The sequence below is a fragment of the Lepidochelys olivacea genome, assembly GCF_965140295.1.
Source record: "Lepidochelys olivacea isolate rLepOli2 genome assembly, chromosome: 8".
NCBI classification, from domain to species: domain Eukaryota; kingdom Metazoa; phylum Chordata; order Testudines; family Cheloniidae; genus Lepidochelys; species Lepidochelys olivacea.
In genome coordinates, this window is record NC_140418.1 from 90,972,800 (window position 1) to 90,991,470 (window position 18,671).

Sequence of the window (18,671 nt, forward strand, 5' to 3'; positions counted from 1 at the left end):
TTTTATTTGTATTACTTGGAACTAAAAAATACACCATGAACAAAAGTCTTTTTAAGAACTCTGAAAATTTCATCTCTCAATTCTTCCCAAAAATTAATGGATGGGATTTTCAAAAAACTCTTTGTGACTTAGGAGCACAAGTCCCTTTGACTTTCAATAGGATTTGTGCTCCTAAATCACTTAGGTGCTTTTGAAAATCCCCCATGATATGAATAAAAGTAAAAGTTACCTAAAAGCCTTCAGTTCTCTTACCTGAGTTTAAGCTGGGTTTGAGGTGACAGCACATTCTTTATCTTTATAAGGACATTTAGACTACACCAAATATTGGCTACTTTATCCTGAAAAGATATTTAATGAGTTGTATCTATGTTAGTTTGCTGTTCAAATAATATGAGGATTATTTACTATTTCACTGAAAAATACATTTTGACACACAAATGTCATATGCTATAATGAAAGGCAATACTAGGTCAGTGTGACCTTGGCTCAAACATAGACAATTATAATCTGAAAGAAACTGTATTAAAACAACTGAGAAATACTTTCTTGAGCACAAGAGACCATCAGTCTTAAGTCAAGACCACACATTTTGTGAAAATAAAGCTCTGAAACCATTCATCTCTACGAAAATTTACATCAAAATGATAGCACCTGTGAAACTTTTTTCAAATGTGAAGACATTCAATTAGGGCTGTCGATGAATCGCATTTAACTCATGCGATTAACTCAAAAAAATTAATCGCGATAAAAAAAATCAATTGCGATTAATTGCGGTTTTAATTGCACTGTTTCTAAAATTGAATTGGTATTCTATTGTTTAATATTTTGGATGTTTTTCTGCATTCATATATATTGTCTTCTGTGCTGTAATTGAAATCAAAGTGTATATTATTTTTATTACAAATATTTGCACTGTAAAAATTATAAACAAAAGAAATAGTATTTTTCAGTTCACTTCCTACAAGTACTGTAGTGCAATCTCTGTCATGAAAGTGCAACTTACAAATGTAGATTTCTTTTTTTTGTTACATAACTGCACTCAAAAACAAAACAATGTAAAACTTCAGAGCCTACAAGTCCACTCAGTCCTACTTCTTGTTCAATCAATCGCTAAGACAAACAAGTTTGTTTACAGGAGATAATGCTGCCCTCTTCTTATTTACAATGTCACCAAAAAATGAGAACAGGCATTAGCATTGCACCTGTGTAGCCGGAATTGCAAGGTATTTACGTGACATGCTAAACATTCATATGCCCCTTCATGCTTCGGCCACCATTCCAGAGGACATGCTTCCATGCTGAGGATGCTCCTTGAACAAATAATGAGTTAATTAAATTTGTGACTGAACTTCTTGGGGGAGAATTTTATGTTCCCTGCTATTTGGTTTTACCTGCATACTGCCATATATTTCATGTTATAGCAGTCTTGGATGATGACCCAGCATGTTGTTCATTTTAAGAACACTTTCACGGCAGATATGACAAAACGCAAAGAAGGTACCGATAGGAGATTTCTAAAGATAGCTACAGCACTCGACCCAAGGTTTAAGAATTTGAAGTGCCTTCCAAAATCTGAGAGGGACGAGGTGTAGAGCATAGAAGTCTGAAAAGAGCCACACTCCAATGCAGAAACTACAGAGCCCGAACCACCAAAAAAGAAAATCAACCTTGTGCTGCTGGCAACTGACTCAAATAATGAAAATGAACATGTGTCGGTTCGCACTGCTTTGGATTGTTATCGAGCAGAACCCAGTCATCAGCATGGACGCGTGTCCCCTGGAATGGTGGTTGAAGCATGAAGGGACATATGAATCTTTAGTGCATCTGGCACATAAATATCTTGGGATTCCAGCCTGTTCTCACTGTCAGGTGACACTGTAAACAAGAACTGCGCAGTATTATCTCCTGCAAATGTAAACAAACTTGTTTGTCTGAGCGATTGGCTTAACAAGAAGTAGGACTGAGTGGATTTGCAGGCTCTAAAATTTTACATTGTTTTAATTTTTAATGCATATTTTTGTACATAATTCTACATTTGTAAGTTCAACTTTAATGATAGAGAGATTACAGTACAGTACTTGTATGAGGTGAATTGAAAAATACTATTTCTGGTTTTTTTTACTGTGCAAATACTTGTAATCAAAAATAAATATGCAGTGAGCACTGTGCACTTTGTATTCTGTGTTGTAATTGAAATCAATATATTTGAAAATGTAGAAAACCTCCAAAAATATTTAAATAAATGGTATTATTGTTTAACAGTGCAATTAATTGCAGTAGTTTTTTTAATCACTTGACAGCGCTACATTCAATATATTCTCACATTTATTACATACCTGAATGTATTTAGCTCTGCCTACTAGCAATGACAGAGTTAACCACTAATAAATCAAGAAGTCTAAAGACATTAGCAGTTGTGCTAGGATCACTTTCAAAATTACATTTGTAACCACAGCTATCATGCCCATGAAACTCATCCCTAAACAGCTGCTAGAATCACAGCTGTGTAGACATAACAAGAAAGCTACTAGCACCAACTACTAAGCCATCTTTCCTGTACGCTTACTAGCAATACAGAATATGCTCTTCAAATTTGCTGAGGACTACAAGTGAACAGAGGGTTTCGCAGCACCAGCAAACATATAAGATGCCTACTTCATAGCCAATAAGATTTTACAACCATCAGCATTTGTTGCTGTTTCTGTAAATGGGAATCAATTCAAAGAACCTGTTACAGGCAACAGAGTATAAACTTACTGTGCATTGCTTACATAGACAATTTCTCAGTTTATCCAGATTAGTATCCAAGTAAGTCACTCCCCTATTGAGTCTGAAAATATTTGATCTAATATTAGACTAAAATCCTTGGGCTCTTTTGGATTCATTGTTTGTTGACATTTACAGCTTTTATTTTTAAACTTAGCAAAGGGTAAAAAATGCAAAGTGACAAAAGGTATTTTGGTTTGTAAATATCTTTATCTCCCAAGCTTCAATTATTTTTTAACAAGCATCTGGAGAATATGTTCTGAAAATATTCCTATGGCTGCATCTAAATTAAATGCCACCCTCAGCGTATCCATAATGTTAGTTTTTCAGGGCAAAGATATTGCAGGTTGTGGTATGATTTGTATCAACTGAAGAACTGCTAACAGAAGCCACATATATAAGGCAAACCATTCACACTAACAGTCACTGAGGCCCAGATTCAGCAAAGCACTGAAGCATTACTGAATAAAGCCCTTTAGTTTCTACTGTGGGGAAGCCTGTGGTATAGAACTTGCTCTTGAACTTGAGTCAATCTTGCCAGGAGCTAAGCACTCTGACCCCAGTCTATCAAAGCATTGAAGTGCCTTTTTAAGCATATAATAGTAGATGCACTGGCATCTGTGAGGCTACTTGTGTGCTTAGATTTAAGTCTGTGCTTAATTGCTTTGTTGGATTGGGGCAACAGTGCTCAGCATCTTGCAGGATCAAGCCTCAAGAGCATTGTGCTGAATCAAACTACTACTTAGGAATAGTAAAAGCACAACTGGTCTAAATCAACTTTTGTAGAAAGTGGTTACTGAGAGTATCAGCTAGGACACAAAGCAGGCTTTAATTTACACCTGAAACACTACAACCATTACTAGTTGTAAAAATAATTCCTTTCAATAAAGCTGAGTATTATACTAACCAAAGGGGAGATTCTGAAGCTGTTAACTTTTACATTGTATCTTCTGATACTGTCAATTACTATGGAATCTATGTCAATGGAAAAATGTATGACTGAAGTATGGGTTTGATGATGGGATAAGTGTTGTCTACTCATATAATATCCTGGAAGATGCCAGCTGAGCTAGGGGTTAAATACTGGATTAAATAACTGGCAAGAAATGACTGCCAATGAAGGCAGATCAGATTACTAGTTCTGTGGTGTGTCTTCCACATGAAATCCCTAAAGGTCATGATGAAGGTTTCTCAAGGGATCCAAGAATACAGAACATTTACACAAACAAAACAAAACAACCCACATACCTCAAATAAGCCTCGATCAATGGGAAAGAGTCTTCTGAGTACTTGCAGGATTTGTTCCACTTCTGTGCAGAATGGGAGCCAGCAAATCGCAAAAGAAGCAACCACCGTAAATGCTATTTTAATTAACAACACTAACCTGAAATATAGAGAAGAGTTTTACATTGAGATATTTAAGAGGCAAAAACTCAGTTGTTTATATATTAAAAAATATCAGGCACTTGGGGCTTAAAACGTAGAGTGTATTTACAGGACACAACTGAATGTGCATAAGATCGCCAAATGTGACAAATTTGAGAAGAGCTACCAGTACTAGAGAAAAGGTATGTCATCATCTCTAGATCAGTCATAAGAAAACCACTAGGACTGTGTCACTTCTACTGGCATTTGTCTCATTAATCTGGACGTCTACTTTTGGCCCATATTTAACTTTGATTCCAGCATGATGAAGGTGTGCAGAAAAAGGATGGTTAATGACAGCTGTGCAAAATAAAAGTTTTTTCGGTTCACTGGCAATTCCAAAATATTGGAACTCACACATTTTCAGGTCAAACCAAAAATGAAATATTTCAAAATTTCAGGCAACTTAGTTTTAACATCCACTTTAGGTTGAACAAAATATTTCCTTCATCCAAAAATGAAACTGTTTCTATTTTGAGCATTTATCATTTTTGAATTTTTTAAAATAAAATTAAAGCAAATTTCTAAACAAAAAGTTGTTTTGAACCAAAAAATTGAAATGTTACATTTTGAAAAATGTCAAAACAAAATTTTTGCCTTTCAGTATTTTTTAAAGGTTTTTCTCCCTCCTCCTCCTTCCCCCCCTCCAAGAAAAAAAAAATCAACGATTTAGGAAAACAGACAAATTCATGAAACGTTTCAGTGTCATCACACCTGCATTTTTTGCTGAAAACAGATTTGGTCTAAAAATTTCACCCAGCTCTAAGTTTGATATATTTTACTTTCTAATGCCTTAAAAGTAGTTAGATATTTAGTGTATCATTTAACGGCTAAAAAGAGACTTGTTCTCCAAGAACAGAGGAAATTATAACATCAGTACCTTACCTTCCCTTAATAGAGAAACAATGAAAACACAAATAGGTTGAATCAAATTCCCAAGGCTAGGCTGCCTAAGTGCATTCTTGAGCTTGTGTTTGGATACTGAGTTTTAAAGATACTCACCCCTTTCCCGTAAGGCCTTTTTGGAAGCATTTTCCAAGTAGGTAGCAAAAGAATGGCAGCGAATGGTAGAGTTCCATTTGTTTATAATTTATGGCCAAGCAAAATGCCAGTGATCCTAAAAGGTCCCAATCGTAAGAGAGAGAAAGTACACCCCACAAAGCAAAGCCCAGGCTCACAGAGTTATACATGTTTTTTATGTTAAGGACAAGATGTACAAGACAGGGAACATGCGGGAGCATTGTGAGAAGTTAACAGTGAACTAAAGCCACCGGTGATTAGTGTAAAATATATTCAAAACAGATGTTTTATACGTTAGTCTTCATTTTTAAAAATCTAGTGCCAAATATGCAACTATTTAGTTCACACAGACATATTTTAAATTCTATTTAAAACAGGTTAGCCAACTGTAACTTTGCATTTGGGGGCCTGATCAAAAGTCCATAGAGTCAAAAGGAAAGACTTCTTAAAGAGAGTTTTGTGGTTGCACAGATTGTTATTACAATAATATAGTACAATCATTTAACCAGGGTTAATAAAAAACTGCACTGACATAGTAGGACTCAGTAGGATACAACTAGTGGTAATTCCACATTTTCTTGTGCTCATATTTTCCAGGGTTATGGATAAAATTATCAAAAGCCCTAAATCTTTTTTGCAGTACAGCTTTGTATGGAATATTTAAACATGCTCAGACTATACTCTCTTCAGGGCAGAGACTGTCTTCTTCTTATGTCTATACAACGTCTGGCACAAAGGGGCCCCAATCCATGATTAGGACTCTTAGACACTACTGCAAAACAAATAATAGTTACAACCAAAAAAAAAAAAAATCTGTTATTTACTTTTGACACTTGAGGCCTGATCCAAAACCCAGTGAAGTCAATGAAGAGACTCTTATTGACTTTGATGTGCTATGGTTCAGGCTCTACCTAAATGCATCAAAAGCAGCAATTAAAGTGTAATAAAAGAAACTGAATTAGAGAGATGCCACAGATATCCTAAGAAATACTGAAACAATGTATGTCTCTCTCCCTACTCTGTGTTGGCCAGTAGAGATAGCTACATGACAACACATTTGGGTTTTATAAATCATTTCTCAACCTGCTATTTATTCCCCAATCAAAAATCATAATCGTATTTGTGATACTGTCACTTTCATAGCACTAACTATGATGCCAAAAGGCCATGATCCTACAAAGACTTACACAAGCAGTTAACTTTCTGCATTCTAAGTACCTCCAATGACTTCAGTTGAACTAGTCACAATGTATAAAGTTATGCACATGCATAAGTCTTTGCAGAATCAGTGCCAAAACTATGATTTCAGGATAAATCGAAGCAGCAAAATATAGTGAAAATCTTTTTTGAAAGTAGAGTCTGTTTCTTAGAAGTTTGGTTTCTGCTGCTGCCTCTCACCTGACAGCTGCATTTTCTAGAGCAGTGGTCCCAAAACTTTTTATGTTGCATTCCCCGCCTTACTCATAATGGAATCTGTTCACGCCCCTCCCCTGGGAGCTGCAGTCAGGAGTTGGGGTTGGGCGCCAGTCTGCTGTTGGGCGCCGGGGGACCGAGGCCAGCGCCGGTGCTACAGCCAGGGCTGCGGCTGGGAGCAGGGCCGGACCCTGGGAGCAGCAAGCTGGGCTGCGGTTGGCGGCCGGGGCCAGGCCCAGGCACTGAAGCCATGAACATAGCTGGGGGCGGGGTGGAGCTGGGAGCAGAGTGGGCCTGGGTGGTGCACCCTCCTTGCCCCCCATGGGGGCTGCCCCAGGTTCCGCCGCACCTCCCTGAATGTTCCTCTGTGCCCTCTCCCCCAGTTTGGGGACCACTGTTCTAGAGGGAACACCACAATGAGTATGTTATTAGAGATTAATTAACAAAATTTGATTTTTCATATGCCTAGTTTTGATCCAACAGCGTATTTTAAAGTGTCCACATTTATCACAGCCCAAGGACTTCCGCACATCTCGGTTACCTGGTGCACCTTCCTACAGCTTGGACTGAACAACTACTGCACTTGCTTATGGATATGCACAATTGCTAATTTTCTAATATAAGCTGCAACTAAGACCTAAATGTGAATATTTCATTGTAAACTAATGCTAAAAAAGTATACACACCTGCATGAATACCATTAGGGGTTGGATTTTCAAACCTGCCATAGGAATCTGACATGCCCAATTCTCATTAAAATTAATGGGAATTTGGCTTCCAACTTCCCTTGGTGGCTTTGAAAATCTTAGCCTAGGCTGTGGGTATATAAACATTGATATGGAGGCTTTAAAACAGGGGCAGGCAAACTTTTTGGCCCAAGGGCCACATCTAGGTATGGAAATTGTATGGCGGGTCATGAATGCTCATGAAATTGGGGGTTGGGGTGTGGAAAGGTGTGCGGGCTCCGGCTGGGGGTGCGGGCGCTGAGGTGGGGCCAAAAATGAGGAGATCACGGTGCGGGAGGGAGCTCCCGGCTGGGGCAGGAGGTTGGGGTGCGAATGAGAGGGCTCCACCCGTGGGTGCGAGCTCTGGGGTGCAGGAGGGTGGGACCGGGATGGGGCACTGGAGGGAGGTCAGGGGTGCAGGCTTACCTCAACCAGCTCCCAGAAGCAGCGGCATGTCCCCACTCTGGCTCCTACACAGAGGCACAGCCAGGCCGCTCTGCACGCTACCCCATCCGCAGGTGCTGCCCCTGCAGCTCCCATTGGCCATGGTTGCTGGCCAGTGGAAGCTGCAGGGGCGGCGGCTCGGGGGCAGCATGCGGAGCCCCCTGGCTGCCCCTACACATAAGAGCGGGAGGGGGGACATGCTGCTGCTTCCGGGAGCCACAGCACACATGGAATGCAGCAAACCCCAGACTCTGCTCCCCGGCAGAAGTTCGAGGGCCAGATTAAAACGTAGTTTGCCCACTCCTGCTTTAAAAGGCTTCTGAAACTTTATACATTTAATATGATATGCAAGCAAGCAATGGCTCAACTGACAATACAGAGCAAGGAATATTCCAGGTGGCAAGGATAACAGGACATAAAACTCAGGAGGTCAGAAGGTCCAGAATGAATTTCAAAAAACATAATATAGTCATGTGTGCTGTAATGGAGCGTACCAACATACAAATACATCTGTGTTCCAATGTTACAAGGCGATAAGTTAACCGTTACAAATTCAGGTCAGCTAAAAGCCAAAATCCAAATCATGTGAGTTTCCTTGTGAACACTCACAATACCAACTTTTGTTGCCATTAATGTGAAAGTTGTACACATGTTAGCAGAAAACAAATCTTAAATATAGGTATTCTCAACAGAAGTACTTGTGAACTCCTCTGATCTGGGAACAGAAACACTAACAAAGAGCTCTAATTATGAATACTCAATCAATTCAGAGTTTTAAAAGTGTTGAATACATTTTGAAATACGAACATTTTTGAGTCAATCCGCTATACCGGTTAGATAAGTTATTCTTTGGAAATAACTCACTTAGCTCTACCTATAACCTACAAATTCACCATTTGTTTCAAAGGTACCTATAAACATGGGAGTCAGTGGCTCAAAGGCTATTAGAGGACACAAGAAGCAGAGTCTACTCTAATTTACTGTTGATGTTGTATAGTGAGTCAGGTGTACAGATATATCTCATTGTGAAGCATCATGGCTGCTAGAAATTGGAGAGAAGCATCTGAGACACTCAATAAATGTTAATGATCTCCTCCCATTCTCTGTAGTCAGATAGTGATTGCAAAAGCTAGAGACAAGGTCACATTTTATAGAACAGAACAGCATGGCTGTGTCTGACACTCCTCACCACCTCCCAACAAGAGCTACGATGGTTCTCTTGTCCAGGCAGAAATCACACGAGTATCCATTTTTTCCCCACAGCCAGATTGCCACCAATATTTACTCAAACAAGGCAGAGTGGCATAAAGGTGAACTTGGGATGCAAAGAAAAGCTATGCCATGTTGGATTGATTTGCCTCACATCAATCTTTTGCTCCAAGTCCATTTAAGGCTTACTGTTTCCTTTCAAAACTTTTGCGGGGGGGCTCAACTTTCAGCTAACAAATCTAACTTCCTCCCCAGTAAAAGTTATTGTAGGAGGGACTCATCTTATTTTAGAACTGAAATTCTTTTGTTTTAAAGAAAATGGAAGGATACTGAAAATGTCCATAGTCAATGAGAATGAGACCTGGATAAAGCAATATACAGAGAGCACTGGCAATCTGGGAGAAAGAGAAAGAGAAAAATCTTTAAACACACAAAAACAAGGCACTTTATTTTATAGCAATTAATTTCACCCTGGAACCAGAACATGATTGGTTCTCCTTTAACAAGCCCGGCCAAACTCCTGTGGATCCCTTACTCATTCATCTGGGGAACACTCTTTTCCTCTAATTATTCCTCCCCCAGTGATGTGGGAAGGGACGAAGGAGCCCTAGTGGGAAAGAGTATTAAAAGGAGCATCAGGGCGTCTTCTGCCAGCCAATTCACAAAGATGACTGTGCTCAGTTTAACCCTAGGAACTGCTCCATGACTTGACAGACCACAGATGCTGGAGACCAGCGAGCATTAAAAACCCTGAGCATGGTGTCACTTCCACAATGCATTTCAGTTCTGCTGTCTAAAGAAGTGTGCAGGACCCAAGGCTGTTCCTTGATTCCCCCATGTCACAGCACAAATCTTTTTTTTTACTACCCAAGCAATAAATTTGACAAGAAGTATAATTCAGTAGTTCATGGTTACTAAACTCCAGTGCACCTTGTTATTGCTATTGAAGGGCATTAAAATAATTGCTGTAAAATAACTTCATGTTTTTTTACTGAAAAGTCTTTAATGCAAGATATACTGATTGGCGTCCATTTTATGTAAACGGAAAGCACTGTGTGGTTTTGTAACATTAGTTAACTTTCTTTTCAGCATTTTAAATTTATATTCCAGTTAATAATATTTTTATTCTCTCTCTCACACACACACACCCCATAGAGTTATACTTGCCTTTTTCTTAGTTGATGTTTCTTTTAAACAACAACAATACAAGATAACTGCAGGTATGTAAACCAGCAAATCAGCAATAAGAACTGAAAAACAAAAAGATTAACTATGCGTAAGAATCTCCCCAAACAAGTATAGCTCATCAGAATTCACTGAAATTACCTATTTCCATTTATAATTTGTCTTTGGATGGTCAATATGTGACTTTATTCTCCATTTTCCCCTTCCAACCTACATGGCTTGCATCTGATGTTTTGTGGAACCAAGTAAGAAAAGGAAGGATTAAGTCTCGCATGCACCTGCAAGATGGCTGCAATGCCTGCACATTGTTTAGCCCAAACACAACCCACAAACTATATAGCCACATACATGGATGGGTAGGTCAGCTGTCCACAAATTTTTTAATGTATATTTTGTATCTACCCCCTACAGTGGAAACCTATTTCCTCATCAAATTCATGTCTTCTGAAGTTTCCCTGCAATTTCAGCTGGCCACAGTATTCTTCATTTTCTGTCTTAAATTGTCATGTAGTGTTGTTTTGTGCTTCAGCATTTGACTCCAGAGAGGGCTCTGGCTTTACAAATCACATCATGTGTATCTAGTTTGTAAAGTGTTTGGGAAGAAAGAAAATACATAAACATAAGGTCTGATATAGAAACGGGTTAGTTCAACTTTAAAGGGTACGAAAAATGGCTGTACAGAATTTGAAATGTTAATGTTTCCAAATATACCCCAAAATCTGCAACTTGCATGCATTAGACTGTTTAGGCCCCAGCATAGCCTCACTCAGTAAATGAGCAATGCCCTAGATCGTTACATGCTGGAGAAAAGACATTCTCAACTTTCAAAAGACATCACCTACAAATAAATTCTTGCAAGTTGTTCTAAGGAATTGGGGGGGGGGGGGAATGAAGGCAGATTAAAGGGAGAGAAGCATGTCTGGATTCATAAACACAGTCCTGTACTTTGCCAAAGCATTAATATTTCACAGAAGAAACACTGGGAGACAAACAGAAGTGAGGTGTTCTTTGCTCTGCCCACAGTAAATATTTGTAAAGGTGGTCTGGAGGGGGACAAAAGAAGAGCTGGAACAAGGAGGGCTGCCTACTATGTGTTGGATAAAGCCCTACTTATGCTTAAGGTGCTGGAGAAATTGTTCAGAGACTGTTCTTATGCAGCCAGTCTAGTTTTAAACCTGGAATTTTGTCTCTCTCATATATATGGACAGTAAAACCTGCCTTAATGGTCACCTCTGAAGAGAGACCACCTGTCTCAAGCGACTACTTGCAGAGGCCACAGAACGTTTTTCCCCTATAATTTAACTGTGAAAAAACTGAACATGTCATCTGTGACCAGCAACGACATTTTCTTACTCCTATCTGTAAAAACAAACCCGTAGGAGAAACTGATCTTCTTCACCTCTGCACTGCTACTAGCAACAGCGCAGCCGGCCAGCAGCTGCCGTTTTCTGTCCACTCAGCTCTGAAGGCAAAGCAGAGAGTGGGAGCTGCTGATGCCACCATTACTTCTCCGCTGTTGCTGGAGGCGGCACTCCCTTCAGAGCTGGGCGCCCGGCCAGCAGCCACCAATCTCAAGCCCTTTAGCTCTGAAGGCAGCGCAGAAGTAAGGGTGGCAATTCCACAACCCCACTACAATAGGCTTGTGACCCCCTCTGGGTCGGGACCCCCAGTTTGAGAAACACTGTATATTTTTGTAAACGTTTACCCTATAGTATAGGGTAAAAGTTTACCAAAACCAGATTTCATGCTCCATGATTCATGGCCGCAAATTTGATAGGGCCCTACTTATCAGTCTGTGTATGAACCAGAAGTTGAACTTGAAAGGAAGACATGAACGTGTTGAAATGAAAGGTGTACACTATTGTAAGTTACAGTTTAAAACTAAAAGAAGTCAACATGGAAGCAAAAGAGAAATGCAAATCTGAAGTGTTTCTTACAATGGAGTAACATTTTAAAGCAATTTCACTGCTAGATACCAGTTGTCAAATTGCCAAACAGTTTGGAATTGGAAAACACACAAATCCAAAACCCATTAAAACAGAGGCAGAAATCCTCGCTGATTATGAGTCAAATATAAATTCTTCAACGAAAATTAAAACATGCCAAAACTGAAAATTAAGAAGTCAATTTTCTCACTTCCGAGTGGTTTAAATCCACTGTCGTTGGTCATGTAAATATCTCTGGTGGTCCAATGTTAAAAGCACAAGCCATGAAATTTGCAGAGGACTTGGAAAACAGGGAGTTTAAAGCCAGTAATCACTGACTTGAATTGTTTAAGAGGAGGCACAACCTTGCCTTTTGTACAGTATGCAGTGAGAGTGCAGACATTAACCAAAGTGTCGTTTCAGACTGGAAGCAAAAATTACCTGAACTCATACAGGATGATCAACTGTCTGAAATCCACAACATGGATGAAATTGGACTGTTTTTTAGACAGCGGCAACAGCAAAATCCTCCTTGTCAAAGGTGAGCAATGTTCAAATGGGAAACATTCAAAGGAAAGAATCACACTTGCTTTATGCACCAACATGAATGGAGATAAAGAAAAGCCTATACTGATCAGTAAATCCCAATGCACACAATGCTCTGGCAAGTTGAATATCAAGGAGTTGCCTGTGAAGTATGAATTCAACAAAAAAGCAGGAATAAATTCGTTTTTTGAAAAATGATTACAAAGATTTGATCGCAAATTGCTACTACAGGGATATTAAATTCTGTTGTTTGTGGATAATGCGCCATGCCACTGCCCTGTTAAACATACAAACATTAAACTCTGCATCTTTTCCCCAAACAGCACCTCCGTGTTACAACCTATAGATGCTGGGGTTATTCAAACCCTAAAACTGAAATTTCGGAAAAGGAAAATCAATTTGATGAAGAATAATTGAAATCTGACTTAACTTAATTGGGCCCAATGCTTCTGAAAAGGGTTTCACTCTTGAATGCAGTACACTGGGTTCATTGAGCATCAAGTGAGATCGAGCCAAGCACCAACAAAAAAAAATGCTTTGGTAAATGTGGATTCACCATTGCCAAGTCAACTGCGGATTCACCAAATGAAGATGTTCATCCAGAAGATGAATATGAGCTCCCTCTTGCAGTAGTTAAGATGTTGCTAAGTCTTTTTGGTGTGCTGATTGAGAAGATCTACCAGATTGATAAGAACCTTGCAACAACTGAAGAAGTCACAGACTAGTCACAGTCAGTTAAAAACTCCTAGAAAATTTCAAGCCATGTGACGACTAACACAGTGACACAAAAACTAATGATGATGAAGGGGATAGCAATGGTGCCTCTGAACTCCCAGGAAGAATCATTTGTGCCTGAAACCAAGAATATGATTAAAGACATGAAAGTGTTTGCCATTCTAAAGGGCTGCAACCGCCTTTTAGAGCTGTTCAACAATGCAGAAGAAGTAGTAGTAAACATGCTCCTATCGTTGCAGAGGCAGACAAGAATAAGTGAACTTTTTCAAATAAAAGCAGGCTACTGTAGATTGAAACCAGGACTTTTTGATAACACAGGTACCTCTAATTTTCTTTCAGCTTCAGTCTAGAAAATAAGCACTTGTATTAGTTTACTGAATTTCCTCTTTTGAGGAACAAACACTGTACTACTGTATTAATAAACCCACCAAGAGATTTTAAATTCAGTACTGAATTGTATACTGTATGTAATGTTCATTTAAAAGACAATTAAAATTAAACATGAAACACTGGTAACAATTTTAGCCTTTCTGTACATAGTAAAAGTGCCCATTTTACAGCAAACCTTGTAAGAGGTGGTTTCTCTTCAAAGCGACCACTTTTGCTAATTTGCGTAAGTGGTAGCTCTTGGCAGGTTTTACTGTATCTCTTCCAAAATCAAAAAACATATACCTCACCTTGTTCTCACTACCTACTATTTACATAGTATAATTATCACATAAGAGAGGGGGAAAAGTTTTAAACACATATCTCAATTCCATTTGTTTGGAATTACATCCATGTGCACATACATATCATGATGTAAACAGCAGCCTAAAACAAACATGACACATACAAAAAAGAGGCGATATGGCCTATGCAAATAAGTTGTACTAATTCATAAAGCATTCATATACTTGAAAGTACAAGTTAGTGGTACCATCTGTAAGTTAGTTCAAACTTTGCATAAATGGGGGAAGGTTGGTGTTTTTGGAAGCACTTATTTAAACAACATCTGTATTGTACGATTAAAACGTCTCAGTATTTCTGTCATTATGGATAATACTTATTCTTTCTTAATTCTTTTGTTTTTCCATACAGCCCTCTATACAGTTGGAAATATTTCTAAAAGTGACTCATTCTTCAAAACTTTTGCATCCCAAAATTTCCTTTCATATAAGTAAGAGTATATTTACAAATATTCTAGTAATATCTTGTTTGAGCCTTTACCCTTCTGATGAGAGGAAGCAATATTGCAAAACAAGATATTCAAAGGAAATAAAGTTTAAAGAAAAACTGACTTTGAAGAATAGATTTCATTCTTCTAAGGAAAGAAAGGTGTGAGACCAGCAGAATAAAGATCCCAGTTTTGTGACTTGTTTCTCTAGAACACATTAAGGGCTGTTATAAAGAGGATGGTGGTCAGTTGTTCTCCATGTCCATTGAAGGTATGACAAGAAGTAACGGGCTTAATCTGCAGCAAAGGACATTTAGGCTAGATATTAGAGGAAACTTTCTAACTGAAAGGTAGTTAAGTTATGGAACAGTTTTTAAGAACAGGTTGGACAAACCTGTCAGGGATGGTCTAGGTTTGCTTGGTCCTGCCCCAGTGCAGTGAGCTGGACTTGATGGCCTTTCAAGGTCCCTTCCAGTCCAGCATTTCTGTGATTCAATTATTGAAGCGTTGGGACTTGATATTTCAAATATTGGGGTCTAAATTTTAAAAATTCACCCGTGATTTGGGGTGGTGAACCTGAGAGAACTTGAAGGGACCTATTTTTCAGAGTGCATGTCTCAGCACTTTCTGACCATCATGTCCCTTTAAGGTGTCTCATGTTGGGCACCAAGAAATTAAGGCACCCAAAATCACTAGTCACTTTTGAAAATCTTGGCCTGTTTCTCTACAAAAACATAATTGCCTTGCTGCATTATTTTCAATCTAGAACGAACAAAGGATTGATCCTGCACTAAGGCCCCAATCCAGCAAAGCACTTAGACATGTGAACAGTCCATTAAATTCAATGCGACTACTTGTGCTTAGAGTTAAGACTCTGCTAAATGCTCTGCTGGATCTGGGGCCTGGTGCTCAAGCGCCCTAAAGGAACAAACCCAAAATGAGCAAGTCCACAGGGCTAACACAGTCTTTGAAACATTATCAACTTGTCACTTCATAAAGAAAATGTTTTCAAATGTACATGTTCAAAATTTAAAACAAAAGTATAACACCAATGGTCAACATTCAACTGTACTGAATTTTGTAATCCTGATGCACAAGTTTAATGGCTATTGTTAAAAGAACGTATATCAGTTTTCTTAGTTTGTACATCAGTGTTTTGTCAAGCGTGTTGATTTGAACATTATTAAAGACCATTTCAAGGGTAATTTCGTCCTAGTGATTTTTTTCTAAATATAATCAATTACTAGAAACCACACTGAAAGGTTTGTGGGCAACACAAGAAAGTGCTATTGATGAACATCAGATTCTGCTCAATATAATCAGCAAATAAGGATACTCACCCAGCACAGTTATTTTATAGGACTCTGCACTGCCATGTGAAGCAAAAGGTATAACTAAACTTTAAAAAATAATGGGATGATTTGGCTGCCTTATGGCTACTGTCACATCACTACTCCCAGTATTCTTCACTTGCTAGAAGCCACTGGCCACATCAGCAGCTGTTCCACTAACATGTCCATGAGAAGAAAAGAAATTATTTGCTATCTTAATGGAGTTACGTTTTCATTATAGAGGCTGTTCAAAGGCCTCATATGGTCAGAAAAGTGATTTTGAGATTTTTAATCACACTGTTTAAAACACTTTGATTTTGCATGTTTTTGTTAACAGCTATTTAATTCCAGAGGTCGATAAACATTTTGGAGAAAGAAAAGGAGGACTTGTGGCACCTTAGAGACTAACGAATTTATCTGAGCATAAGCTTTCGTGAGCTACAACTCACTTCACGAAAGCTTATGCTCAAATAAATTTGTTTGTCTCTAAGATGCCACAAGTCCTCCTTTTCTTTTTGCAGATACAGACTAACACGGCTGCTACTCTGAAACCTGCCATTGTGGAGAAAGGTTGTCTTAGTTATAAAGATTAAATACCTGCCCCTCCAATTAAGATATGAAAAGTCACAGTAAATATCCTTGAAACCCCTAAGAGTTCCTTCTCCAAATTCATTAAAGGCCAGTCTTGATACACTTGATACTTCCAAGATAAAAAGCAAGCAGAATTTAAAAAAATAAAACCTTCAGGCCTTCTTTAGGCATCATAAAGAACTAGAAAGGTTGCAAATCCATTTTAAAAAATCCTTTGCAGGTCACCTTTAAAATTTAAATTTGAGACCCAAACGACTGGAAAGTATCCTTTTAAAGTTGTTACTAAAACCAGTTCAATATAAAGATTCTGCTACTTTCACAAGTGTGAGCAGAACTGAAGACACAGATGCTTAGTTAACAGTGCCAGACCTGCAATACCCTCAAATCAGTCAGTTTTGCGGTAGAAATTGACGAAAACAAAACAAACCCCCAAAAAAACAAACAAACGAACAAAAAGACACAACAAGGGATGCCAAATTAAATGTGCTAAATTAGTGAGCTAGAAAAATGTATAAGATCATGTTAAGGAAATGCAATTTTTCTACCTGTTGCACGCATGAATAACTTATGTGGCTGACTCTCATATCCACGGGATGTGTGGAGAGCAATCCAATCGGGATTTATTAACTTTGCACTGTAAAACAAAGTATAGACACATCAAAATGTAGACAGTTCTCATTTCCCTTTACGTTCTTTTCAGCAATAAAAATGATATGCACAGGGACATATTTAGAGGATTAAGATAAATGAGGCAAACTTTATCAAAAGCAATAGTGACCAGGGAAGGGGTTTCCTCACCACTAGACCAGTTTATTTTATCGTATTTAGCTGCTAATCAGCAATACAAAAACTGAAAATAGTTATCTTGTGCTTATACAGATTTAATTCTATTACTATAATTTAATTCTATTACAGTCATTCGGCACTTCTCAAACTGAAAGCTAACTTGTGATTTTTTAAAGTGTTAACAGAAAGTAGGCATAGTGCAGACAGATGTGAAGCAAACTTTCCCCACATAGCTCTGCCAGTGCATCGTAACCTGACCTGCAGCACCCTTTTTCTGTCTGCCCCTGAACAGAACACTCCAATTTTCTAAAAATTTTCTATGGTTAAAGGCCATACAGGAAGAACATCTCAATAACAGAATTATATTTACAAGGTATCACGTAGGATCCACTCATCAAATGCCACTTGGGTTCTCAATACAAGATTAATTTTCCATTTGCTGGAAACAATCTCTGACGTGCCTTACAATTGCATCGCTAACCCTAAATGACTTATTCAAGGAAGCTATAACTATGACCCATCGGCTAAAACGTAATCTGCACCCACTGGAATACAAGAGGAACTGATCCTGCAGTCCTGTTATAGGCAAAGCCCCATAACTGATTTCAAGGTGGAACAAATGCAGGATCAGGTTTGAAGCAAGAGGGGTGAAGTAATAATGCCACATTTATTGTTTCTCCAGCTCCATAATTGCACATAATAAGTGAACTATACCAAAGAGGCAAATCCCTGCCATTTGTTTTGTTCCTCTCCTCTGAGAGGAGGGGGAGAATGCATTTGTTTTTTCTTTCATTCTCCACCAATAGCAAACATTTAAAATAATCCTAAAATGATTAACTTACATATAAGCACACAAGAGACTGTGATAAGCAGTAAGAGGTGGATAATCAAGGCCCCAGTATTGCAGATTATTGTCACTGGTATTGAAGTACCTGAAAAACAAAAGAAAACTTAAAAATGGATCTAGGATTCCAGCATTGTAACTTCACTTCAACCTAAAGAGTTTGCACATTAAGCCAACCGTGTCTCTACTATATAGTCAAACATTCATAGGAACTAAATATTGCCCATTGGGATTTTTGTTTTGTTTTACTAGAAATAACTGCAAGCACTAAAACAAAAACAAACAAAGGATTCAATATACATTTGCTGGCAACTGTGAAGACTGTAAGAAGCTGCAAGAGATGTTGGCTCTATACCCAACTAAGCATATTCATCGAGGAATAAAATTCCTTTACATGGAGCCAAGCTGGAGGGATCCATAGGATGCTTGTACAAAATGAGCTCCCCACATCCGCCAAAGCCCACAATTCCTGATTTGATAGGATCATCCCCAACTCCATCCACAGTCATGAACTACATTTTTCAGATCCAAGAGCTATTCCAGCAGAAGGCTGAAATAGAAAGTTTACCC

The 18,671-nt window shown here is 38.6% G+C and overlaps 1 protein-coding gene across 5 annotated transcripts in view; it reads right to left on the reverse strand.

The window, feature by feature from the left end:
* Nucleotides 1–18,671, reverse strand: part of ALG6 (ALG6 alpha-1,3-glucosyltransferase) — a 38,178-nt gene that overhangs the window by 6,451 nt on the left and 13,056 nt on the right. For all 5 annotated transcript variants that reach the window (XM_084635770.1, XM_084635771.1, XM_084635773.1 and 2 more), the window contains 7 exons: nt 18,100–18,189; nt 17,017–17,105; nt 10,170–10,252; nt 9,329–9,397; nt 5,194–5,375; nt 4,015–4,150; nt 253–338 (listed from right to left, as the gene is read on the reverse strand). In XM_084635770.1, coding sequence (XP_084491896.1) covers nt 253–338; nt 4,015–4,150; nt 5,194–5,375; nt 9,329–9,397; nt 10,170–10,252; nt 17,017–17,105; nt 18,100–18,189 — 735 coding nt within the window. The remainder of the gene's footprint in view (nt 1–252; nt 339–4,014; nt 4,151–5,193; nt 5,376–9,328; nt 9,398–10,169; nt 10,253–17,016; nt 17,106–18,099; nt 18,190–18,671) is intronic.